This window comes from Anopheles cruzii, chromosome 3, assembly GCF_943734635.1.
Source record: "Anopheles cruzii chromosome 3, idAnoCruzAS_RS32_06, whole genome shotgun sequence".
NCBI classification, from domain to species: Eukaryota; Metazoa; Arthropoda; class Insecta; order Diptera; family Culicidae; genus Anopheles; species Anopheles cruzii.
Genome location: NC_069145.1, coordinates 5,515,249 through 5,541,879, shown reverse-complemented (window position 1 = coordinate 5,541,879; position 26,631 = coordinate 5,515,249). Strand labels below are relative to the sequence as shown.

Sequence of the window (26,631 nt, the reverse complement as noted above, 5' to 3'; positions counted from 1 at the left end):
AATTATCGTTTGTTTATGCTAAAGACCCCTCGTTAGGCGCATGGTGAGATTGTGTGTTTGAAAGAAAACGTTCGTTTGTTCAGAAAACCATCCATCCCGTTGGTGCAACCTTCGAAGGCCAGTTGCTAGCCGAAACACAAATGCATCAAGTGTCAGGGCCACGAATTCACCACATCATCATCCCGGGCCAATCAGCCGATTCTGCTGATCCCCCCGGGGAACCTTCTTCGTGGACAGAGAGAGATTCAAGTCGACGCCTGGCGGACTTGATCATTAGTCATTCAGAGCGACAACCCGCCACCGCGGCACTGGGACAATCCACCCAAAGACACCCGCGCTCGCGGTACTGTGCCGTTGTATTCGTGTGATTGTTGACTGGTGTAGGTGCTTATGGGGCCAGCAGCATTACTCTCGACGGTACGCCACCGTGGGTCGTATTTTTTTTTCGTTTGGTTGAGTTTTCATATCTGCCGTCGTGGTCTGAGCTACCGAAGTGGACCCGCCTGACTTCTCGGCCCTTTTGCGATTGGCTTACTGCCCCCCTCTATCTCTCTCTCATTGAGACGGGGAGAGAGAGAGAGACTGTCTTGATCCATTTCGATGCTTCGAAGACCTTGCAACGCGACACAGCATAGTCGGTGGCCACCACCGTCATCGATATATATTGCTGCGATCGTTTCAACAGCGACCGTGGCCAACACGATGAGATCGTGTTGGTGTTGATAGTTGGTTGCACATTTGGTACACTTTTTATGCTCTCGGTTCCGAAGGGGAACGATAAGTCGGAACAGTTTCCATGGCGAATTCGTGATGATTTTCTCCATTATAGGTCCCCGATTGGCGCTGCGGCACGGTACCGAAGACGACGCCGCACGTTGGAAACAAAAACAAAACTCGTGTTTTTAAAGTTCGCCTCACTAACTTTATGTTGGCCCTGTACGTATTTGTTTGGCCGCCGGTGAAAGGCGCCGCGATCGAAACCCCCGACACACAGCCGACCATCCGAACCTGCAAACCTGCCTATGTTGCGTAAGATAACGACGGACGATCGGCGGAACGACAGAGACGGGGAGCGAGTGAAAGAAAACAGTGTGACCGGGTACCACGGCGACGACTTTTGGCACCACGGTTTTATCGGCGACGGGGGCCGGGTCACAGGCAAAAGGGTAGCAAAAGCGTTTCCGTTCGATTGGAGCCGTTTCTAGGTGAGTAGTGGTAAGAGACGCCTTTTAGGGTGATCAGTCCAAATAGGTAATGGTGGGCAGGATTTTGTGGTACTGATATCACCGAAAAGTCGTAGCCCTACAAAGACCTAACTTATGATTATCGAATTGGCAGCTTTTCCGAGCGTAAGATTTAGCTATGAGCTCTTTTTCTTGCTAGTATTTGAAAATCATTGAAAAATACACAGGAGGACACAACTTTCAGTATTACCGTAACTGAAACTAGGCCAAGCGGCTCACTCGCGGTCAGAAGACGCACGTTGACTGTTTAACGAAGCGTTGAGGTGAAAATAAAATTCGCGATGGCCACGCTCACGATTCGGAATGTCCACATCCCCAAATCCACATGACTGCTGATCAGCTTTTCGGGCTCCCAATTCGGTCTTTTGTCTCGTGCTTTAATTCGCTAGCCAAAACGCGGGCGATGTCATAATCGGTTGCGTGGCAACCAAAACAAACTTATTTAATTGAATTATCATACGCCATTTAAACGTTGCTAGCCTCCGCAACATCGATGGAAACGAACTGTTTACACATTAGCATAACCGCACCGGGGCCGTTTTCTAATTGTGCTTTAATTAGCAACCAATGTCTGTCGATTTCCCCAAACATCCTTGCCGCATCGGACGGATCTCGGCGGACGATGCATTCCACGATGCTGCTGGTGCTGCGCAACCCGATCCGCACGATGCAGTTGCAACGGCACAATAGAGAACCAGAAGGTGCATTGTTTTCCGTCACGTCCACTAGCTTGCGCGAAGAAAAACGAAACCAACCACCCCACACGATACGGATCCGTTTGAACGGATGTCGATTTTCCGGTGGAAACTCGAAATCGTTCCGTCCGCGATCTGCGCGTTTTGCTTGCGTGTGTCCAAACAACGCGCCGTCGATGGCGAAACGTGGACTTGCGGGTCTTGCGCACACCCAAGCCCATGCCCGGCAGTCGGCTAATTAAAACGGTCCTCAGGCCAGCCAGCCAGCCGGGCAACAGAAAATGGAAAATCGCTGCCCTAGACACTGCCCCCCCCGTCGCGGGCCGAACCACCCAAAAACTCACATTAGCGAGCGCGGTTTTCAATTCGCGGCTTGCGTGTCTTGCGTCAATCAGAACTCAATCGGGGCGGTGCGCGACTGCACCGCCGAAGCCGAGAGGGAATTTCCTTTGTCCGCGACTGCTCCGGTTCGAGCATAAAGTGGCTCGTTCGCAGACGTGGCTGAGAACGGACGCCCAAGACTCGCTTCGCGCCCGTAAACTGGTGCACATAATGGCGTGACACGCAGAAGGGAAAAAAGAGACCGACCGACGACGACGGGACAACCTTCGGTAATTCGACACCCTTTTGGGTGGAGCCTTCCATTGCACAGCTGTCCCGGTAGGTAGTGGCGTCCAAAATGGCATGATCTGCTCTGCTCCCCCAGCCGAGCACGGCATGGTGAGCGAATATGACGTGTGTTTATTTCGAAGCCCTGTTTTGATAGTTTCAGTTCTCGTGTTTTTTGCATATCGCCCACTACATGCGCAACGCAACTGTAACGGTGGTGCGGTCAGCGCCTAGCGATCGCCTCCCAAACCAACGCCTTAATGGCCCCGCCGCTGGCCCGACCGACCGAAAGGAGCTGGTTGAAGTTGAAGAATTTTATTAACTCGATGACCTTCTTTCACGCCACCGGGACCCGGAGCCGGTTTGAAATGGTTTACCGTGGCGTGGCACACCGGTTGGAGGTTTCTTGTGCTGTAGTCGACCAACCGTTTTTTTTGTTGGTAAATAACCCGCCGCCGTGTACGAAAGGATCGCCCCGTTTCAGGCGATCGAACACGGGCCGCGCTAACGATCGTGTGGTTAGGCTTCAGGCTCTAGTTTGCTGGTATGTTTTACACTTACATTTGTTACATGCCCGTGTTCTAGTCGATTGCCGGGTGTGTCTGATCGACGACTTGTTAATTTGGAAGCATCAGCTCATAGTTACGCCCCGCCGAGGATCACTGACTTTAATGGTGCAATCGTGGTGGTTTTTTTTCTGCCGAAACCCAAATGCGAGCTAAAAATCAAAAACAAAAAATACAATCCCAAAAAGGGGCCATCTGCTGTGTTAAATGAAACGACAGAAACTTCAAAGTGAACGGCCGTTCTACGAATGCGAGCGTGGAGTCATATAAAAGTAAAACAACAAAGTAGAAAGGTGATTATGGTGGCCCACTCGGAACACCGTCAACAGCTGATTAACGCCAACGGAACCTCCCCAGCGAGAGCCAGTTGAAGATGAAGCCGCCTGTAAATAGTCTCATTAGCAGCGGCCTCAAGGCAACGAACAATGCACCCTGCGGTACTTATGTTGGGCGGTATGAAAACACCCAAAAATTAGCTAGGCAATAAAATCGGATCGGAAAATAAAGCCACCGCCCAAATGGCTTTCTTCTCACCTCGGCCCCCCTCGGGTGGTAATTGTAAACACAATGGCGCGGCGTCCCCCACGGGCTCGAAATCATAAACCAACAATAAGGCTGAGGCGAGAAGTGAAATGGAGTGAAATGGTTTCCCCAAAACTCCGCCCCGCCACGGAGGAGGATTTGCATCCGAGAGAAGCAAAAACACTTTCCCCCGAAAGTGCAGCCTCTGGCCCTCGGCGGTTGATAGTGCTGAATGGACGCTAACCCTAAACCGCACCGAATCGCATGGCGCAACCTACCAAGGACACTGGGTCAACATACGGTACCCACCCCAAACGGCGCCGAAAAACCATGGCGGGAAAACGGCCACTAAAACGGAGCGCCATTTGCGCCCGTTTGCGTGGAGGGTTTAAAAATGAAAAGCAACTTCCCGCGCCGGTTCCGTTCCGGTTCCGAGTAGGGGTGGGAAAGAAGGAAAAGAAACTGGCCGGCCGGCCCGACCGAAAAATATTCATCTCCAACCGTCGGTGGCTTTCGTTTCCCTTTCGCGCTTCGGCTTCATAATTTCTCCAACGTGAAGCTGCCGGGGAACCGGCGTCGTCCGCGTCACGGAACGAAGATTTGAAAAGTGAAAATCATTCACCTCCAGCGGATCGCGGAGCGTCTCGCTCGCGAAGACGCAGACGACGATGCGCAGTCAAGAAGCGCCGAGCGAAACCGATCGTCGACCTGGGAGAGCAAAGCGCCTAGGAGCAACTGAGGCCAAAAAAGGGGAGCAAAAAACAGAGGAGACAGGTGCCGGCTCCGGTTCCGAGGCCAAGAAAAGTGAAAACGGCCGAAGGTTAGGTAAACGAAGCTAACGGAGTTTGGGGTTTCTTTTGCGGTCTGCACTTCATGTGACAGATGATAGGAGGATCTGTTGCCAGCTGGTGGGTGCGATAATTGGTTAGGTAATCGCCATTTTGGGTTTTTAAGTTAACCGGAAAACAAATAGTCGTCTCATCGCTGAATTCACTGTGCTGAGTGAGCAAATCATATGAGCTATTTCAATACTTCTTCTGCTGACTTGAGTATCCTTCCGGAAGAAAAGTGTTTTGCTTTACATTTTCTGATTGAAGCAGTCAAAATGATACAATATTACTTACCTTCGGCATTACAGAAATCGTTACTAATTCGTCGATTTCTCAACAAAACATGCGTTCGCTTCCGAGAGCTTGAAACCGTGCGAGGGCGATGATTAAAATAATTACCCATTCGAGAAGCTCGGGATCGGGCGTTTTGGCGCAGCCAGAAAAATGGTCAGCGAAACGGTGGTTCGCAGACCGGCTACAATTATCGGAAGCAATAGCGGAAAGCACTCCCAGCAGCAGTGAAAGAGAATCGTAGCCGCGCGGCAAAATTGTAACAACTGAACTTTCACGGCGCTTTCCCTTTGCGCCACGGAAAAGTGCGCAATTACGGCTAGAAAATAACAATACGCACACGCGCGCAATGATTGGCCCCTTGCACACGTGATCTGCGTCTGAAGATGCTGCTACCTTGCCTGATGCTGATCATAAAGGCGCATTTAATTTGTTGCACTATTGTGGGAGCCGAAGACGCAGAAATTTCACCCGCCGAAAGGCTGTTTCGAATGCGTAGAACCACGGCGGTAAGGGGCGGTTCAGATAAGGAGAAGAAATAAGTTGCATTCTCTTCTTAGTCACGTTGATCACGTAACGACGCAGAGCAATAAAATAGTGAAACTAGAGCAACGCGACCAGAATAACGTCGTTGCACCATTTTGAAAATCACACTAGAAACACCCAAAATGGTCGGAGACGATGAAGATGGAGGCATTTTGTGCTCGACAAAACACGAAAACACGCGATTCAAATTCTCAACGCTCAACGACAAGTGGCCACCGTGGTTTTTTTTTATTTTTCGGGTCGTGGCTTAGATTTGTGCTGCCGAAATCAGCATAAGGGCGGGCGGCGGGTGCTGCCACATAATTGGCTCGCATAATGCGGCCCGCTAGAAAATTCACACATTCATCTCCACGGACACCGTGTGTCTCACGGGTGATATAATTTGTGTTTTATGCTTTTATGTGGTGCAGGCAGCGGCATTGTTTAGCGGTTATGTTGCAGACACAACCCGCACAGCCGTCGTTGCTAGAATGTGATGTCAGCGATTACTGCGTCTTGTTGTTTATCGGTCCACCGAACCGATTCACCGAGTTCGAGCAGTTTCGAGTAGCTGTCAGCAAACGATGGCTGATTCGAAAAAAAGTAACCACACGAGGCAGAAAACAGTTTTTTCCACGGTTTGGGTTCTAATTGGCAGCTCCGTGTGGCCTTTTGCCAACTGGCCAACAGAAAAAGCTCGATAAAAAGGAAAGCGCCCGGTGCGGTTGTCGACCTCAATCATGTGTGGCGTTTTGGCGTTTCCCTCGTCAGTGAGTGAGGCAAATTAAATGCACGCTTAACGACGATGATGGTGGTGGCCCCAAAATCGCCGCCGCCTCCACCGCCAAAAGCGCTAATGTGAGAAACCTCCTCAGCACGACACCCCATCCGAAGGTGTTGCTGACCGATTCGGGGTCAAAATTAAGCACCCCTCGCCCGCCAGCACTTTGGTCCATTGCGGACACCGTGGGGTGCGTGTGTGTGTGTGTGTGGTGGACGAGCATTAAATCGAACCATCGATCACTGGCACTGGCGGGAGGCCGGGAGAAATGATGTGTGCCAAATGTGCAGACCCACCCAAAACGGCACTCGGCGCGTGACCTCTTGGCGGCGGCCCAGAGCCGCATTCGAGTCGCCTTAACCTTACCAGCGCCGCCGCCACCGCGCCACAAGAGGTCTGGCTAGATCTGGTGGTCACTCTTGTGGTGCGAGATCAAGTACTGCTGCCGCCACTGCAAGAGCTATCGCACGGGTAAAAAGTGGAACAACGCAAAAGAACGCCGCCCGTGAAGAAGTCGAGTCGAATGGGAATGGGCGGATTAGCGCTCTTGTGCGCCAGACGGCCAAAGAGTCCGGGCCAGAGTGGCATAGAGCATAGTTAACATGAAACAATCGACTCGACTCGCGGTGGCCGGCGGCCAAGATTCCCGCCCCGGAGCATGATCCACACAGTTTGTTGCACAACGATGTTTTGGATCGCTGCATGCAAAAAAGCAAAGGCCCAGCCCCAGTACAACACAACACACACACACACACACACACACAGAGTTATGTTGGGGACCCAGCCCTCCACAAGAGCTTCAAGTCGATCGCCCCGGGGCCCGGGGTCGCGATACAGAAACGCCAGCCATAGTCGGTGTGTGGGGGTGAAAATGAATTTAATTTTGCCATGCCATTTGTTTTGCGTGTCATTTGCGTATGCCGTAAGCCCAGTCGCCCAGAAGGCGGTCTGGGCGGTCACTAACGACCTGGGCTGTGGTGGATTGCATGTTTTTTTTCGGTGGGTCCTAGTACGGCGGCCTTGCCCATGGTGGTCATGCCACGAACGACATAATGCTGGGTCCGTACCAAGTTGAACGATATTTTAATCGCCAACAGCGCTGTTGATGAAGCATTGAAGCTGGTCGAAAGAGATCCAATCAAAATAATGACGAATGAAGGTTGCTTTTGGGCCATTTGGGGCACATTCCGTACCGATGATTAATTAACGCCGTTAATTAGACAGTACGAGTGGTAGCGAGGCTATAAGAACGCCACGAAGCAATTACTTTCTCGTTTTCTTTCTTCAAAACAATCTCCTCTTGATTTCGACCACTTTTTACGATGTGTCAACAGTTTTCCAAATGGTTTATGGAGCTCAAAAATCCTTCTCGATAGGCTTTTGATGGTCGCAATGTTCGCCATTCAGAATTACTTTCCCTTTACGGAACAGTGTATAGTTGTGTGGACTTCATTTCTTTCCAGTGTATCAAGACTTAGTTTCTTTCTAAAAATGGACGATGAGGATAAGCACTCTAATTGCCCTCAAAGAAACTCTCAAAATAGGACCTACCCAAAACGAGCTTACAGACAGACAGACAGGAAGTGCGTCCCTAGTGAAGTAAACCGCTAATTGGCGCAAACCAAAGTGAAAATGCCCGCCTCGCTCTGCCACCCGCCCTGACACGGCCACAAGACCGGTGAAAAACGGGTTGACAAAACAGGCAGATAAAAGTGCAACATCAACCAAAGGCCACTTTCACTAAAAATCCTTATCTGACCACGCTGAACGTTCCGATCTCCTCTCCGATCGTAGCAAAAAGCTGGTGGCTTAGCAAAAAGCAGCTCTTTCCCGGAGTATTTGTTTTGCTCCAACGAACCGTTGTCGGGCAAGACCGCAAAAGCGTCGCTGGTTACGAAACCCGAATCCGAATCCCATCGGCTTCAAGGTTGATGGCCCACGGCGATAGGCCACACCAGACGCCGCGTGCGAGGGGCCGGGGGTTCGCACAAGTTGTGGTGGCCCTGACTGTGGCGGAGTCCGACACTCTTTTTCGGTGTCGGAGCTTCAGCAGCAGATCCAGCGGCCGATAAGACCCGATCGCATCATCCACCACGATGCTCCCCAAGATGGACGCCGGTTGAGTGTGTCGTGCGCGATCAACACTAATGGTTGTTTAATGGTTGTGTCCAGTAGCTGGCCACCAATCTAACTGGACACTGGACACTATGGACCACGGTCCCGCATCGGAATGAATCACATTTCATCCGCAATCCGCAGTAGTGCCCTGCGGTGATTACTAAGAAAAATGACACCCACCGCGCGAGTTGCAAATGTCGCCACCGCGCGATCCTTGACCCACCCAGTCTCCGGCCGGCCGGTCGAAGATCCGGCTCGTCGATGTCGGCATCCGGTCCATTCGACGTCCGAGAGTGTAGTGTTACCGAAACAATGTGATACGGTAACATGGCGTGACGCCGTGCGGTACCTCTCTAACGGTACACTGCACAATGCGCTGCATCATCATCGCCGCTCGCTGGTGGCCCCCCGACGGGATATTCCGCAACAATCCGCGACTCGCGACAGGAGATGACAGTCGGAGTTGATGGCGGGAACCATCAAACCGGAGAGGAGAAAAACTCATTAGGAAAGGGGTCGCCAGTGAAACATTGTGCACGGGGACCTTGGTCCCTTTGTCACTCGGTCCCACTTGGGAAACGAGTGGCCACCCTTGCACCCGCCAACCACAATCGGCCGATGACGAACCTTTAGTTGGAATATATTTTAATCAACGGAACGCAAGGTCTTGAATCACCTTTAAATTCAGCTACACCGGTGGAATGGCTTGCCCCAGGAACAATTTCCTGTGGGCGTAGCTCGGTGGTCTCGGCCCTAATCCGCCTAGCACCGCAACGTGGCTTACCCCCCCAGAGTTACCAGAAGTGCAGCTGCCGCTCTTGGGCTCTTGGCTGGCCCCTCCGATTGCGCCAGTCGTTGGCGGCGGCGGCGGCAACTTCGAAAGAAAGAAAAAGTTGTTTCCTTTATCGCCTGTGCCTGCGTCCGAGAGCCGCACCGAAACCCAGGCCCAGCAGCGAGCGAGCGAAACTAGAAAACTGGTTTGACCACTCTAAAGTAGAGTGAGGAAATCGAATCCGAACCACTCCCGCCGCCGCTTATAACGCCCGCCCGTCGACGGTGTCGATTCTGCGCGGCGCCGAGGATCTGTGCGGTCGCTAGTACCACTACTATCAGTGTGACCAGCACCACCACTAGAGAGTGTGACAGTTTTTGTTGCCTCTAGTACGACCAGGGGGCCTATCTGGGGTCTGGCTGTTGCTGGCATCGTGGAAGACATTGTTGCGGTGCCAATCTTGGACAGCTTTGGACTCGGGAAGCACCAGTAACGGTTGGAGTTTCTCCAGAATCTGAAGCTGGAAGCTGGTCACCTCAGGGAAACAGGAATCGTGTTGGACCGCAGTCTCCAGAAATAGTCCTAATCAATCCTACGCCTAAACACCCCGTGGATCTGGGCAACAGGAACAACTCTTTAATCGCAAAACAAGCAAACGCACTTTCGGCCCACTGACTGCGGAGACACGGACACGGTCTGGAGCTACAGCAAACTAGTTCCATCGGGTTGATTATAGCAAGAAAATCTACAATCACTTGAAGTCGGTTCGGACCCAGACCCGACTGGTTGACTCCAAGAAGCGGCAGTACGCTTGACACGTCTCCGTTTATCTTCCGATTAGTGCGTGGCGTCTCTTCGGCCTCGCCCACAAAGTGTTGGCCCAAACCGACTGGACAGAAGAGAACTCTTGATCGGTGCGCCACATCAAATCGTTCTTCTTTATGACGAATGCCGCTCGGACCGGGCGGCTGTCGGACCGAAAGAGCGTAATTTCGTATGCGGTCGGAGTACGCTTCGGGCTTCTATTTTATCTATCCGACCATAGGCTTCTGACCTTTTATACGGAGCCGATGCTTCTTCTCTGGCTGGCAAGTCGTCCGCTTGGGTTTTTGGACGTACGATTACGACTCTTTAATGACGTCGTTGGGAAGTTTAATTCATCGGACACGAAGGCTCAAACTTCAGGCCACGGCGGCTTTTACAGACCTCCAGACAAGGGATGTCGTGTGTTGTGCACTGCCCCACAACAAAGAAACCTGTGTTCCTGTGTGAAGGTTGGGTTGGGTTCTCCAAATTACGGTGTGCCTGGGTCGTGGTGTGCAAAGGGGGCCAGTTTTCGCCATCGCCCGAGCGAGATTGAGGTTGAGAACCTCCGAACGGAGCGAACACGGAGCGAAAGTTCCCAGCTCAGCCGAGCGTGCCGTGCGGTCTTTCGCGTTGCGCGAAGCTCTCTGCAAGGTCGTCTGCAGAGTGCAGATCTTATTTACGGTGCACACTGGACCGTGACGCCTTTGGGGTTGCTTGCAGAGTTCTGCGCCTGATGGCTGCCGCGCCGCGATTATGAGCTCTCTCCACTTGCAGCCCAACAAGATCTCATTGCGATCGACGATACAGCAGCAAATGAATCGCTAGCCATCATCCACTCAGCGCAACGGGCGAAGGCCGGAGCCGGAGCGGCCCATTAGAAGTCTGACTTTACCTGTGAGAGAGGAAAGCCGCGACCGAACGACTTCCTTCTGCGTGGCACACGGGCTTTAAGGAAACCGAAACAACCGCATTCCTCGCGGAGTCTGACAGCGGCAACATTCCATCCACTACAGTACACTTTCCGAGTCTTTCCGACCCAGACCCAGCAGCGCAGCCGATGCCGATCGGTGCCTGTGCTGCTGACGCCATCGAAATCGAAAGTCCGTAGATCAATCCGCGACGTGGCCTGGCGTTCATTTGTGATCCAGTACAGGTCGAACCCCTCGATCGGTGCGAGGCGAGGCACCATTTTAATTGGGGCTGCCGCCGCCACGGACCGATTCTCGCCCTGGCGTGACGCAGAACTTAAGTGCTGCGCTGCGGCACCGTTAAATTACTATGCAGGCGTTCTCCTGGGGCTTGGACGTGAAGCAGTATCGACACACTGGCTCGTTCGCTCGCGTTGTAAATCTGTTTTGGTCCGATCCGATCTAGCGAATGCTCTGGCCTACCCCACGGCTGGGCTGCCATTTTACATGTTTCGGTGTCTTGTTCTTCCCTGGCCTCTTGCGAATTATTTTTACTGTCTGCAGATCGTTCGATGGTGCCTCTCGATCGATCGGTTGACTAATGGTTTCTGCATTCGGTGCAGCGCACGGAGGGACCTGCTGCCGGCAAGAAATACGAGAGCTCCGAGAGTCGTTCCGGAGGCACGCACGCGCAGACCACGCACTCGGGGCGGATGGGTGAAGGTCGCTCGCTCGGGCTCGGGCGTCGAGTTTACTGACATTCACCTCACCACGAACCGTCCGCGGGTGGGGTCGATCCAGAACCTCGCGACCGAAAGGGGGCTTTTGTAGCGTAAAACCGCCACAACCAGGAAGAACGGCGTCGGACGCGCACGAGAACGCAAGCATCCAGATCCAGCGGGCGAATTATATCCCCCGGCGACCCGAGCCGACCCGGCCGAGGATTTCCGGGGCCATTCACATTTAGCAACGGAAGACCGGTTTTTCCTGCGGGAGTCCATTGCCCCGTATGGTCCACACCCTGGCGTCCCTGGCGACATAAATCAATAGTTATGCCCAGGACTGTGGAGTGGACTCCACTACTTTGTACAACAATTTCATCCACGCCTAGACCTTTACGACTGCGGCCATCTTGATTGACGGACGACGACTCGAATCTAGCTCCTAATGACATGGAGAGACGCTGCTTGTTATGGCAAAACTGGAAACACCTACTGAAACTGGAGAAAGGTTTTCAAGAACCTCACATCGTTACCGTCTGACACCTCATCAATCAGGGCGGCCAATTTTGGGGGACCACCTAACGGTTATTGGGGGGCGTACTTTATTCGGACATCACCCGGGTGGGGGATCAGTTTCTGCCCCAGCACGGGGGGCCATCAGCCAGTTCAAGTTCAGGAACCCAACCACCGCCGGCTAAGTTCTTTTCCGCGGTGGTCACCATCGTGCGATCTCTTGTGTTTCGAAGCGGAATCGGAAGTAGGAAGTAGTCGCGGATCGAGAGGACGCAGTTCCTGGCCATTGTAGCCGGACGAGCTAAAAAGCCATTTCCGCCGCGCCGGTGGTGGGTGGTGGTGGCTGCTGTCGCATTGAAACTTGAAGACCAACACCGCACCGCAACGGATGAATTATTAATGTTCTGCTCTCGTCCCAGAACCGCGCGTGGGAGTCTGTTACGTCGGACCGATCAATTTGAGCACTTAGAAAGGGTCCCCGACGACGCCGATTTGCGGCTCGTTATTAAATTGGTGGCCTTTGGCGCGCGTGGGGAGCTTCGGGTGGGAGCAACCGACCGACGGCAAATGCGAGCGGACTTTATTGGTCACCGGTTGAACCATTCCGGAGCGGTTGGCCCCATGACTCATGGCCTATGGATCCCTTCGCGAAGCGGATTATGATTCCGTGGCAATCAAAACGATTGGAGTCGTAGACCGGACCCTGGCGGTTTGTGGTCTGTGTGGTCCGAACATGAAATGGTTTATGTTTTTCTTTGCAGGGACCAGTTTGAGAGGTGTTAGAGGGCCGTGTCCGAAAGGAACGTGGTTTTTACACCCCGGAACGATTTCTTGAAAGTCATCCGCCTCGATCGCCAGCGAAGTGTTGCGAGCGTTATGGCGTGGTTAGGCAAATGAATTGGGCGGTGTACACCCTGCTTTTGTGCGGCACTTTTTATGCTGGCGATCTAGATAGAGATCTTGTGGTCGGCTGAAACGCACACGGCGCTACTAGTGCACCGGGTACGGGGAGTACTCATTTAGAACGTACGTTTAAAATCTGGTTTAGTCGCCGGTCACTGAAACCGACATTACAAAAAAGGCGACCCCTTCACTTGGGGCGTAGTCCAACTTCTTCGCTTCACCCTGTCCACCACCAGGACAGGAAGTGGGTAAACTGTTAAATCTTAACCAACCGACGCAGAAAAGCGGGATGAAAAAAAAAGGTTGATGAGTGTGACCTTGAGTTCCCAAAGAAACCCTACACCCCGACGGCGGGACCGGATGGGTTCCTAATATCAAACTGTTGGTCGATCGAGAAGCACACCTAACAGCATGCGCACAAACACACGTACACGTCGGGCTATCGTCTCAAATGTCACTAGTTTGACCACTTGCCGTTGGCCGATGCCATTTGCGAGAGACCGATCGCGCATTTTTTAACCTGCCTTTTATCAACCTAAAATATTTTAGCGCTTGCTAGAGAACCTTTACCGAAACAGACCATCATCATCGGCATCATCATCGAACGATACGTCGTGCTAATGAAACCATTCCCAAACCGAACCGGAATTTAACGTTTTGCTGCTTGTTTCATTTCTCTGTTTCACCCCGCCTAGAGGGTTCCGAGTTTCGCACAGAGAAGATGTCTGCCATCAGGCATCGACCTCTGGCGAATGGGCCCAACGAGAGCGACGACAACTTTTCCGACGACGAGAGCACACCGCTAACACACGACATCTATGGCGGCAGGTAAGCAATAAAATAGTTTTAGGTGTTTTAAATTTACTAGGTTAGGTGTCAAACGATGAAAAGCGGTCGTTTGGGGAACTGAAACGCAGATTAAAGGGCACTAGTGTTGCAAACCGATTTATGCATCACTTGTTGGGCGATTTATTGAACAAATGATTTAATCATTGGGTCGGCTACAGACCGCACACAAAGTCTCAAGAGAGAGAGAAAAAATATTATGAGCAAATTTGTTGGGCAAGAGCTGAACATTTTATATTTAGTATTTGGGATCACGGCTTTCAGCACAAAATGACCATTCGATTGGAAACCTTACAAAAATGTCTTCCAAAGTAAGAACCACCAAATAAGTCTTTGACTGTAAACAATCAAAAAAGGTTCGTAGCTTGACTAAGCGTTCAAGTCTTTCGTTCAGAAACGAAACACGTCACCGAAGAACGTCCGTCACTGTGTCGTTCTCGTCGTCGCAGTTAGCCATGCTTTCTCCCCACACGTATGTGGGGCCTCGCACTCCGGTGTCACGGGGCAACATAGTAACCCGGCCTAAAAGTCGCTAAAAGCGCGACTGAGGCTGAGCGCACACCGGCACTTAGCCATGAATAATCAATTCGACCTTGTTCCCCGGCGGCATCGTACCTCAGCCGCTACTTAATATTGGCAACACACCAAAACTGGCACCGATGTGTGTGTGTGTGTGTGGCGCGCTGTCTGATCACCTACGATCGATCGGAGAAGGTTATCGCACAGCGGACGAAATGTGGGCCACAGAACCCGGATCTTTGGCTGAGGAATGTTCGTGTTAGAACAGTCCGATCAGTGAAGAGTTCGGCCATCGTATAATGCCTCCAAACCGGAGTGTCGTCTTCAATACTGCACTCTGCCACTAAGGTTGCACACCACTACAAACACCGTGCACCGTGCACTGCTGCCGCTTAGTCTACCATCGCGACAGGACGGGATAGGCCATCTGCAAGGGTTTTTGTTTTGCAAATCCATCTCTCCATCCACGCAGGGAGGGAGTCGTAAACAACAATTATGCACAACGGCTCCGCGCCGCCCCGCGCGTGCCCCTAAGGTGACGGCGCAGCATAAACGTCATCGCGAGCGGATGATCGCACGTAGAATCGCACCGCGTTATGCAATGTGATTTCAGGCCACGCGCGCGTCGTAGATCGGCGTATTACTTCACCCGTGCCGTCACCTGAAGGTAACGCCGCCGCCGCTGGCCGGGCCGTCCCGAAACGTACACTTGCAGAACGCCCGCAAAGATCAGCGATGCTCGGAGCGACTCCCACACTCTCAAAGATGGGCCAGCCGCCCGTTGGGTTGGTTGTGAGATTCTGGCATAATGGTAGCCGACGAGCCGAATGGTACCCTTCTGTTTTTCTTCTGAATGGCATAGTTTTGCTGGCCGATTCGTGATGCTTTGTTTGTGTTTGTTTGGCATTAAATTGTCGTAAACAAACGGGGAAGAGAGGTTACGTCTGGGTGCCCCTAGCCAAGACAGCCCTCGTGTCACGTTTCGTGTTTGTGAAAGCTAATTGGCACGTGTGATCGGTCGGTGAGCGATGTTTTACATACGCGCAAATTTGTACTCGGCTTTGCCCCCTCATCGGGGTGATTACTATTACGACGGCGCTGGTGAAGGTATTTCCTAGCAAATATTTTGGCCGAGCTGAACGAAGAATGTACCATTTTGTTGGAGCCGACGCCGACGAAGAATGAGGGAAAATTCCAGATACTGGTAAACACTTTGACTCAACTGACTAACCATTGTGATTGCGAATAAAAGAATGCATAGGGAATTAATTAGCACATTACTTACCGCAATGAATTTAAATGTTATCCACACTTGGCTGGAATGCGCTTTGGACCTTTGGAGCAGGGATTTCCTTGCTGCCTGCCTTACTCCACACCAAATTGCTCTCGATTGGCAGCGTACTTCCGGACACTAGCATTGCCACCACCAGTTTCCAAAACCGATCCCCAATCACTAAACGGCCATGGTTAGTTGGCCCGTCCAAGCTGGATCGTTTCCTCGTGGCTACGATAAATTTGGCAGACCCGCGGAAGCATAACGGCGGAGTGACGCCGACTTTCGTTTGGACCACTCACACTCCCGTTTTTCCTATGCATAGGCAAATGCAGTTCGGTAACGCGCGTGCCGTCGCGGGCCACGGACACACGGTGCTGCCACCACTAAGTTGGTTACGAAAAACTTGATCAAAAATCTCCATCAGCTTCGTCAATCGATTTCTCGTTGCGGTAACGGCACCTACGGCTCAAGCGTCGTGGCGCGTATTTTGCCAATGAATGGAACGAGCCTAAAACGTGGACCGTGGGTTAGTTTGCGATCAACACACGGTCGGTTTGGGCGCGATTTGCAACTTTTGCGTAATACGGGAAATCATCGGTTAGGGCGGACAGTTTCGGGCCCCTCTTTTGTCCCGAAGAGAGAATAATCGATTGAAACGGATGCCAATCATACATCCAATGTCCAAGAATGGTTGCCAATGGAACGAAGGTCCTTAGTAAGAGCAGCGCGGACAGAAGCAACGTTTTAGTACAATCATTATGTTTAGCACAGCCTTGTTCTAAAAACGTTGCAAGTTCATCTCTTCACGCTGTTAAGGACCTGCTTTCCGATTTCCCATCCTAGCAACCGTTGGCTCTACAAAGAAAGTTTGTACTAAAAGACTCACAGGATCAAGGCCCCGCCACCGACATACGCCGCCAATATGCTCCAAAGTTCCTTAAAGTTAGCATAATCAGCCTGCTCGAGTTGATTTACTGCGCCGCAGGTCGGTCACGATCGTCGGCTTTCTTCTGTCGGGAACAAGGCTACTCATTTTTAGTACACGATCGCTTGGAGAAAACGACACCAGTTGAAGCGAGCGCCGCGTGCATGTTAAATACCGTACGTCCGTGGCAAGGGCGATCGTGCACTACACGATCGTGCGTGTGTTGGTGCTTATTTTTGTGTAATTTGAAGAAGCCTTTCTTTCACAAGCGCCATCCATCACCAGGCCGCCGCGGCCGCGGCTTTTGGGTGGGCTCCTTTCTCCCCCGTCGGTCGAGGTTGTGTTCGGCCGGCGACCACTCTCACTATCGATCGGACCCACCCGACGTGCCGGGAGGATCGTGTGAAGCGGCGCCGAGGGGCCTGGTGTTAATTTTTTCAACTTTGTAGTGTTTTGTTGCCGTTGCCGTGGTTTAGGTTGGAGGGCCGTTGTTGTGGTTGTTTCTTTTTTCGCCGTCCATTTTTGGTCACTCAGCGAAACGGTTGGCTGGAGGCGGTGCTGCCGTGCTTGACCAATCAGCAGAAGCCCCACACCCTTGCGCCAAAGCTAAAAACCTCGAGCGCCGACCACCGCACTCAGCGCGAAAGACGCGACGCTGCTCAGTCCGGCTCATCCGCTGGTGTCGGAAGCAGCTAGCAACGCGCGCGTGCTCGCGACTCCCTTACGATTTGTGGTTTGAACGGTGCAGTAGAAGATCCTGTGAAGTCCCTGCCGCGAGTTTGTGTGAGAAGTGATCGGCGTTTCGGCGCATGGCAACCGTGACATCCTGCCCGGAGCGGTCGCAGCTAGTCGCAGGATGTATCGCAAAGTGAGCGGTGGCGCTCCGGCCAGCAACAGCAACGGAACCAGCACAGCCATGAATGGGGTGGCCCTACCGGGCGTCCCCAAGGGACCGCAGCGGACCAACGGGGAGGCGAACAACTACATCAGCTACCAGAGCCACCACTACGCCCGTGTCGCCAACGATGACGACGAGGAAGAATATGTGATGTATGTCCTAATCGTGTGTGCCGCAATGGTGATATCCGTGCGAAAACATGGCCCCGGCCCAAAGTCACTGCCCGTAAACTTTCACCACTCGCTATGCTATAATAATGGTGTCGATGTCGAACGGAGATCCATCGCAGGGCGCAGTACACTCGGTTTGGCGCCATAAATGAAAGTGATTTACGCTATCGCCTTGTGTTTGCGCATTTTTTGGGCAATCATTGATAGTGCTGCCCGGCCTTCCAACGGCGTGTTGCGGTTTGTTGGTTTCGGTTTGGCGAATACTTTTGGCGCACGGCTATTGCACCATCCTAAAGAGAGGCCATAACAGCATCCTGCAAAAAACCTGAAAAATGGGTAGCAAAAATGTTGGCGTAATAATCGGAAATAATAAATGCGACTTTGAGGCGCATCCATTACCTGCAGGAGATCCATAAACGTGCTCCAAGAAGAGTCGTGGTGGGCAGAGGATTAACCACGGGCATCAGGAGTGCTGCCCGTCACTTTGAGAACGGAATCCGTTCCGCTTCCGAGCCGAAGCAATGCGGAAATTTTGTCACAACAACGAGCGGAGCAATGTCAATAGAAAAGTTACGTTGGCCTATCGGTCGGGCGGCTTCCGCCACTGAACATCGCTGGCACCGCCGCAGGCCAGCAGTGGGAAACGATCCGTAACCTTCGGCTCTGTCGGCGTCGGCTACTTTTAGTGAATTTAATTTGTTTTGCAGCAAACACGATCGCTACGACGCACGCGCCGTTACGGCCACAGTACCGCGGTCTGCTTCATTTCGATTCATTTGCTTTCTCAATCCCCACAGCCAGCGAACCGTGCAGGAAACGAAGGGATGGGACGTGTTCCGGGATCCACCGATCAAGGAGGATACGGGCTCGATGGCCAACCAGGCCTGCCTGGATCTGACCATCAAGATACTGAAGATATTCGCCTACCTCATCACGTTCGTGATCGTCCTGATGGGCGGTGTCGTGGCGAAGGGCTGCGTCCTGTTCATGTCGTCACAGTTGCGCCGGGACCGGAAGATCACCTACTGCAACCGGGACCTGGCACGCGACAAAACGTTCGTGGTGTCGCTCCCGGAGGAGGAACGGATAGCGTGGATGTGGGCGCTGATGATCGCGTTCGCCGTGCCGGAGATCGGCACGTTCATCCGGTCGACGCGTATCTGCTTCTTCAAGTCACTGAAGAAACCGCTCAAGTCGCACTTTCTGCTCGTCTTCCTGATGGAGTCCTTCCACACGATCGGCCTGGTGCTGCTGTTCTTCGTCGTGCTGCCGGAAGTCGACTCGGTCAAGGGAGCCATGCTGACCAACTGCCTGTGTGTCATACCGGGTAAGTGGCGCCACTTAACCGACCTCTTCCGTCCTCTCTCTCACACACGCACGCACCCTTGTTCCGTTGCAGGCCTGTTGGGTATGTTTTCGCGCACCAACAAGGAAGGTAAGCGGGCCGTCAAGTCGATCGTCGACCTAGCGGCCATTGCGGCGCAGATTACCGGGTTCGTGGTGTGGCCGCTGCTGGAGAACCGGCCCGTCCTGTGGCTGATACCGGTTTCGGCGCTCCTGACGTCATGCGGTTGGTGGGAAAACTACGTGTCCGCCCAGAGCCCGTTCGCGTTCATGCGATCGCTGGGTCGCGTGAAGGAAGACCTCAAGCAGACGCGCTACTTCACCTACATGTTCCTATCGGTGTGGAAGATCATGCTGCTGTTCTGCTTCGTGTTGGTGATACTGTTCGTGCGGGGCGACGAGGTCGCTAACCTGTTCGCACTGTTCGGCGTCGGCTACGGGCCACACAAGATCGTGGTCGAGGAAGTGGCGCTACCGTTCAGCTCGGCCTTGCCCGACCTGGTCGAGGCCGCCCAAGCCGTCGATACGATCGATATCGATGCCGCGTACAACACCGTTACGTACGTGCTGATCATCCAAATTCTGGCCGCATACCTGTGCTACATCTTCGGCAAGTTCGCGTGCAAGATCCTGATCCAGGGCTTTAGCTACGCGTTCCCGGTCAACCTGACGGTGCCGGTCGCGATCTCGATGCTGATCGCGGCCTGCGGTATCCGGAGCGACGATCCGTGCTTCTTCCACGGCTCCATCCCGGACTATCTGTTCTTCGAGAGCCCGCCGGTGTTCCGGTTGAACGATTTCGCCGCCCGGCAGATGGCGTGGGCCTGGCTGCTGTGGCTGCTGTCGCAAACCTGGATCACGCTCCACATCTGGACACCGAAGTGCGAACGGTTGGCCAACACGGAGAAGCTGTTCGTGACGCCCATGTACAGCGCACTGCTGATCGACCAGTCGATGGCGATGAACCGGCGGCGGGACGATCAGGCGGACGTGAAAACGGAAGACCTGGCCGAGATCGAGAAGGAGAAGGGCGACGAGTACTACGAGACGATCTCGGTGCACACCGACGGCTCGGCGCTGCCCCGGCCGAGCGTCAAGTCGTCCGACCACATCACGCGCATCTACGCCTGCGCCACCCTGTGGCACGAGACGAAGGAGGAGATGATGGTGTTCCTAAAATCGATCATGCGAATGGACGAGGATCAGTGCGCACGTCGCGTGGCCCAGAAGTACCTGCGCATCGTCGATCCGGACTACTACGAGTTTGAGAGTAGGTTGCGTGCCGGATCGCCGCTGACGTCAGTCTGTAACGCCATTTGGCTTTCTCTCTCTCTCTGTCTGTCTTTCTTCCGCCTGCAGCTCACATTTTCTTCGATGATGCGTTCGAAATTTCCGACCACAGCGATGACGACATCCAGTGCAACCGGTTCGTGAAGATTCTGGTCGACACGATCGACGAAGCCGCCTCGGAGGTGCACCAGACGAACATTCGGTTGCGGCCACCGAAGAAGTACCCGACGCCGTACGGTGGCCGGCTGGTGTGGACGCTCCCGGGCAAGACGAAGATGATTGCGCACCTGAAAGACAAGGACCGGATTCGGCACCGTAAGCGCTGGTCGCAGGTCATGTACATGTACTATCTGCTCGGCCACCGTCTGATGGAGTTGCCGATCTCGGTCGACCGCAAGGAGGTGATGGCGGAGAACACGTACCTGCTGACGCTGGACGGTGACATCGACTTTAATCCGAGCGCCGTGACGCTGCTGGTGGATCTGATGAAGAAGAACAAAAACCTGGGGGCCGCCTGCGGGCGCATCCATCCGATCGGGTCCGGGCCGATGGTGTGGTACCAGAAGTTCGAGTACGCCATCGGCCATTGGCTCCAGAAGGCAACCGAACACATGATCGGCTGTGTGCTGTGTAGCCCGGGATGTTTCTCGCTCTTCAGAGGTAAGCAGCGTGGCCGTAACTCTTTGCAGCATTTGCTTTGAATTTGCTTTCGTTTCGCAGGAAAAGGCCTGATGGATGATAACGTGATGCGCAAGTATACGACGCGCTCGGATGAGGCACGCCACTACGTGCAGTACGATCAGGGCGAGGACCGGTGGCTGTGTACGCTGCTGCTGCAGCGGGGCTATCGGGTCGAGTACTCGGCCGCGTCCGACGCGTACACGCACTGCCCGGAAGGTTTCAACGAGTTCTACAATCAGCGCCGCCGCTGGGTACCGTCGACCATTGCGAACATCATGGACCTGCTGATGGACTACAAGCGCACGATCAAGATCAACGACAACATCTCGCTGCTGTACATATTCTACCAGATGATGCTGATGGGCGGCACGATTCTGGGCCCGGGCACGATCTTCCTTATGTTGGTGGGTGCGTTCGTGGCCGCGTTCAAGATCGACAACTGGACCTCGTTCTACTACAACATCATCCCGATTCTGCTGTTCATGCTGGTGTGCTTCACGTGCAAGTCCAACATCCAGCTGCTGGTGGCCCAGATACTGTCGACGGTCTACGCGCTCATTATGATGGCCGTGATCGTCGGTACGGCACTGCAGCTCGGCGAGGACGGTATCGGGTCACCGTCGGCCATCTTCCTGATAGCGATGACGGGTTCGTTTTTCATAGCGGCCTGCCTGCACCCGCAAGAGTTTTGGTGCATCGCGTCCGGCATCATCTATCTGCTGTCGATCCCGTCCATGTACCTGCTGCTGATTCTCTACTCGATCATCAACCTGAACGTGGTCTCGTGGGGCACCCGCGAGGTTGTGGCGAAGAAGACCAAGAAAGAGCTGGAACAGGAGAAGAAGGAAGCGGAAGAGGCGACCAAGCGGGCGAAGCATAAGTCGCTGCTCGGCTTTCTGCAGGGTGGCGTCGGCAACGGGTCCGACGAGGAGGGTTCGATCGACATCTCGATCGCCGGCCTGTTCCGGTGTTTGCTGTGCACGCACGGTAAGACGACGGACGAGAAGGCGCAACTGATCCACATCAGCGACGCCCTGGATACGATCACGAAGAAGATCGAGGGGCTGGAGAAGCACATCGACCCGCACGGGCACCACACGCGGAAGCGGACGGCTTCGGCGGGCTCGAAGGACCACCACCTGGGCTCGGTGGCCGAGGATACGGAGGATGACGATGCAGACGAGGAGTCGGAAACATCCACGCTGCAGCGCGACGAGCGTGACTTCCTGACCAACCCGTACTGGATCGAAGATCCGGACCTGAAGAAGGGAGAGGTTGACTTCATTTCCAGCACCGAGATCCAGTTCTGGAAGGACTTGATCGACCAGTACCTCTATCCGATCGATCAGAACAAGGAAGAACAGGTCGGTGGCGATAGGAGTTATGGATGAGGATGAGTTCCTATCCCCTTTGTGCTCATACGTGGATCTCTTTTCAATCTTCCCCACCATTTTACGCAGGCACGTATTGCGCGCGATCTCAAGGAGCTGCGGGATTCCTCCGTGTTTGGTTTCATCATGATCAACGCACTGTTCGTGTTGATCGTCTTCTTGCTTCAGCTCAACAAGGACAACATCCACGTCAAGTGGCCGTTGGGAGTCAAGACTAACATAACCTATGATGAAGCCACGCAAGAGGTAAACTCCTGGAGACACCCGGGTGCGGCCGGTATATGCGGTGGCGCACGCGGCGCTATACCGATCGTCCCGGGTGTCTCCAATCGGAACATGAGTATTAATTTGCAGTTTCGTTTTCTCTCTCTTTCTTTCCTTTTTTCGCTACATTTTTTTTATTTTTCCCGCGTTACGCGTCTTTGACTGTCCGTGGACGAATGCGAACCGTGGGGCGAACCGACACACCGAAACCCCGCGAACACCGACCCCATTTTCAAAATTTGCAACCAACGCCCTCCTGTCGACCACCCCACCTTTTTGGCCCGACCAATCAACCCAACAACGCGCCTCCTTTACAACAACAACACACACACACCTGTGTATACTGCGCACCTTGATCAACAACCCCCGACAACAATGATCACCCCCATCGCGTGGAGTGGAATACATCACTGCCTACACACATGCATACACATTTACACGTCACACACACACGGCACACCCGATGCAGGCGAGAATTGCCGTCGATCTGAAAGAACTGCGGAACAAGTCCGTGTTTGCGTTCTTCATGTTCAACGCACTGTTCGTGCTGATCGTGTTCTTGCTGCAATTGAACAAAGACAAGCTGCACATCGTATGGCCGTTGGGCGTCAAAACGAACATTACCTATGACGAAGTGACAGCCGAGGTTTGCTACTCTTACAGCATAAATCTTCACCTCATCCATTCCCCGTTTTATTTCCCGCCCTCACTAAGTGTTGTGTCGTTTAATCAAACTCAAACCGGACGGTGCGGCCCCCCGGTCTCCCGGGTTGGTGGCGCATTGCCTTACTCCGATCCCACCACCTTCCATCCCACACAAAAAATGGTCCCCAAGGAATCGGTTATGGTGAATGTGTTTTTTCCGTTCCAATCACACCAATCCGCGCCCGTCCGATCGGTTTCTGGCGTGGCGTAACACCCTCTTCTTTTGTTCCGGAAGTCCGGATTGTACTCGGGGCCCGACCCGGCCACACACACAGCCAGCCTCGTCAGCTACCCTGGCCCCGGGCTGGGTTGGGCTTCCTCCCTGGCTTCGGATAACTGTGACCTAGGGGGACCTGGTTTGACCTGGGCGCATGCAATTTTCTCTGTTTTCGTTTCCTTCTGTGGGTTTTCTTTCAACAACTTTAACCAACGTTTCAACAACTGTTATTAACACTCTTCTCTCTATTGTTACTTGTTGCACCCTTGCTCTCAAAGAAACGTCAAGAGTCTGGCAAAAAAAAACCATGCATGATGGAACCCAAAGCGCCCCAAACACAAGATCTCACAGGATGTTGGAAATCATGGTGCATGTCCACTCCAAACCCTCCCGTGAACGCTACCTCAAAAGCATGGCTTAAAGACGGTCGGAAATGCTTTCGTCTCCCGTGAAAAGAACTATCAAAATGACATTACTCTGCCGGACACTGCTACAGGACGGGATCAAGATCTATGTACCATTGGCTTTTGTGACCCGACGCTTCCTTCCTTCTCAACGCTGGCGCAACTGCATGGCTACACTTGTGCATGGTCCGACCCGCGTTTTGCGACTCCCCCCAAGCCCTACTTCGACACAAACTGAATTAAAGTTATCCTAACTGTGCTAACCTAACAACCCCGTGAAGGCCGCCGTGTGTTCCGGAAGTGGTCCGCAGCTGTGATACGTGCAGTTGTAGCGGCTTCCGGAACACGCACGGGCCAGATAGGTGGAGCGTGTGCTAACCGAGGCGTCACTCCTTAATAACCGCAACCTAGACAAGAGCAGGGGTCAGCTTTGGCAAACTGTCTAACGGTCCGCTTGGTGTCACACGTTTCTAGGTTCACATCTCCAAAGAGTACCTGCAGCTGGAACCGATCGGTCTGGTGTTTGTGTTCTTCTTCGCCCTCATCCTGATCATCCAGTTCGTGGCCATGATGTTCCATCGGTTCGGTACGCTCTCGCACATCCTGGCCTCGACCGAGCTCAACTTCTGCAACAAGAAAACGGAAGAACTGTCACAGGATGCACTGATAGATAAGGTGGGTTTGCCCCGAATGGGGATTTGCTTCGCTTCAGTACACTCACCGGATCCCGGGCCTTTTTTTTCGCTGTAGCACGCCGTCGAGATAGTGAAGAACCTGCAACGGCTGCAGGGCATCGATGGGGACTACGACAACGATTCGGGTAGCGGGCCGGACCGTATCGCACGCCGGCGCACGATTCAGAACCTTGAAAAGGCCCGGCAGCCACGCCGACAGATCGGTACGCTGGATGTGGCGTTCAAGAAGCGGTTCCTGAAGCTGACGGCGGACGAGAATAACACCGCCACACCGATCCTGACGCGCCGGATGACGATGCGCCGCGAAACGATACGTGCCCTGGAGGTGCGCAAGAACTCCGTGATGGCGGAGCGGCGCAAATCGCAGATGCAGACGCTCGGCGCCAACAACGAGTACGGTGTTACCGTCGCACCGAACGTAAGTGGAAAATTCATTCAGCCCTCAAAAGTTCCCCAAAAAGCTTACCGAACCTGTTTCGGCCTGTAGGGCACCAACAATGGGCCGACGAGACCGACGCGTACCTCGAACGCCGGCGTCAGCGTGAAGGACATTTTCAACGTCAATGGTGGCCCCGGCGGCGAAATCTACGGCGTGACCGGGCAGGTAAACCAAGCGTACGAACCGGTGATCGAAGACGACGATCGCAATTCGCTACGCATGCAGCCCCGCAACCAGGTGACTTGGAGCAGCAACAGCAACACCAATGGCCGGTTGTGAGAGACAAATGGCGGTTTGCTAAGAAGGAAAGAAAAACCGATACACAACGGCCGCTGAACGGTCCACGACCGGAGCGAGACGAGTGCGCAAGCGAGAAACGAATGAATGGAGCGAGTGGAGTGTGTGATTTTGTGAAACAATAATTTATAGACTCGATACACTAGACAATAAGCGCAACGAAACAAAATCCGTACTTCCTCACGCACAACCGGAAGCCCGGTCGTTCACTGCCGCCGTCTCGGGCGAAGCCACGGTCGCCGCGTAGCACGTAAGATTAGAGTGTATAGTGTGGAGAGATCGATGGCTCAACAACAAACGGTCAAACGGTGTGAAGATGGCGCCGCGCACACGCGCGCCGACCTTTAAATACTCAACCGACGCAACTAGAACAATTTTAAACCGGTCCACTACCGGTGGCGCTGCCCGCGATTTACCGTCTGCATGAAAAGTGTTGGATTCTTTTTGACAAAACCTTTCGATATTTTAACACGAACGCACAAGAAGCGTCCACCGCGCGCGTTTAGTAAAGGCCCTCCAATATGATCACTGCCAGAGGATCACTCTCTACCTTCTGCCGCGTTGGTTGCACCCGAAATTCAAACCAACGATTTCTTTGTAAATATACACGTTACGCACCGCCGCAACGGCCTTCGCCACGCCGCAAACGCCTACTGTAACCCGTGTCCCCAATACCTGCGTGCTGCACACGAAACTTTCGATCGTCGTAGCAGCTCCTCGGGCGGCTCGAAAGCGATGATTAGTAGTGGAACTCGATTGTGATGTTTACAAAAAATCGTACTCTTCAATAAATTTGATAGACTTATTTTTATACGTTTTACACAACCGTGTGCAGTGTGTTTTTGTTTCGGCGAGGTCGGGAAATGGAAAGAAAATGGCGTCAATGGCGCTTCGATACTAACCCGGACACCGGGCCTTTTCGGATGACCAACCCCATCCGAATCTAGTATGCTTTGTCACAACCGTATCAATAATTTAAACATCAAACATCCTTGCCGTGCATTCAGTGAACGGCAGGATCCACCGGTCCAAGTAGCCTACCCTGTGAACGGACGGCAACGCTTTCGGATGTTCGAATGGCACAATAAGCGATCCACGGCGATTGGAATTAAATAATTTCTGTTATCTCCAAATATATTATTTTTTTGTTTTTAGCTCGCATACATAACCTACCGGTAAAAGTAATAACTATCAGTTCGCTTACGTTAAACATTGTTAATATCAATTTTACCATCTACCCGCGCGGCGCACAAACAATTCAATTCCCCTTTTCGCTAGTTGTTGCACTTGGTTTCGAACATATCTCGTCTGTGTTGGGTGTTCTCGCCTTCCCGCGGACACGCGCCGATTCTTCCCTCTCTCACGCTCGCTCCGACTGCCGCTGCCGTAGCTTTAACACTCAACAGCTTCTGCTTAACAGCTAATCCTTAATCGCGTATAGTTTTGGGGGTTCGTGCAGGTAGC

At 53.2% G+C, this 26,631-nt stretch overlaps 1 protein-coding gene across 1 annotated transcript; it reads left to right on the top strand.

Annotated features, from left to right (window-relative positions):
* Nucleotides 1-1,111: 1,111 nt before the first annotated feature.
* LOC128272531 (chitin synthase chs-2) lies at nt 1,112-25,388 on the top strand. Its single transcript, XM_053010356.1, has 10 exons — nt 1,112-1,205; nt 13,502-13,634; nt 18,238-18,767; nt 18,840-20,054; nt 20,144-20,734; nt 20,795-22,119; nt 22,216-22,392; nt 24,211-24,411; nt 24,487-24,849; nt 24,919-25,388. The coding sequence occupies exons 2-10, from the start codon at nt 13,528-13,530 to the stop codon at nt 25,147-25,149; spliced, it is 4,740 nt and encodes a 1,579-aa protein (XP_052866316.1). The 5' UTR covers nt 1,112-1,205; nt 13,502-13,527; the 3' UTR covers nt 25,150-25,388.
* The last annotated feature ends 1,243 nt before the right edge of the window (nt 25,389-26,631 follow it).

Coding starts and splice junctions, on each gene's coding strand:
- LOC128272531 (XM_053010356.1), top strand. CDS start 13,528: ATGTCTGCCATCAGGCATCGACCTCTGGCGAATGGGCCCAACGAGAGC. Junction 24,412..24,486: donor AGGATGCACTGATAGATAAG/GTGGGTTTGCCC, acceptor TTTTCGCTGTAG/CACGCCGTCGAGATAGTGAA. Junction 24,850..24,918: donor GTGTTACCGTCGCACCGAAC/GTAAGTGGAAAA, acceptor TTCGGCCTGTAG/GGCACCAACAATGGGCCGAC.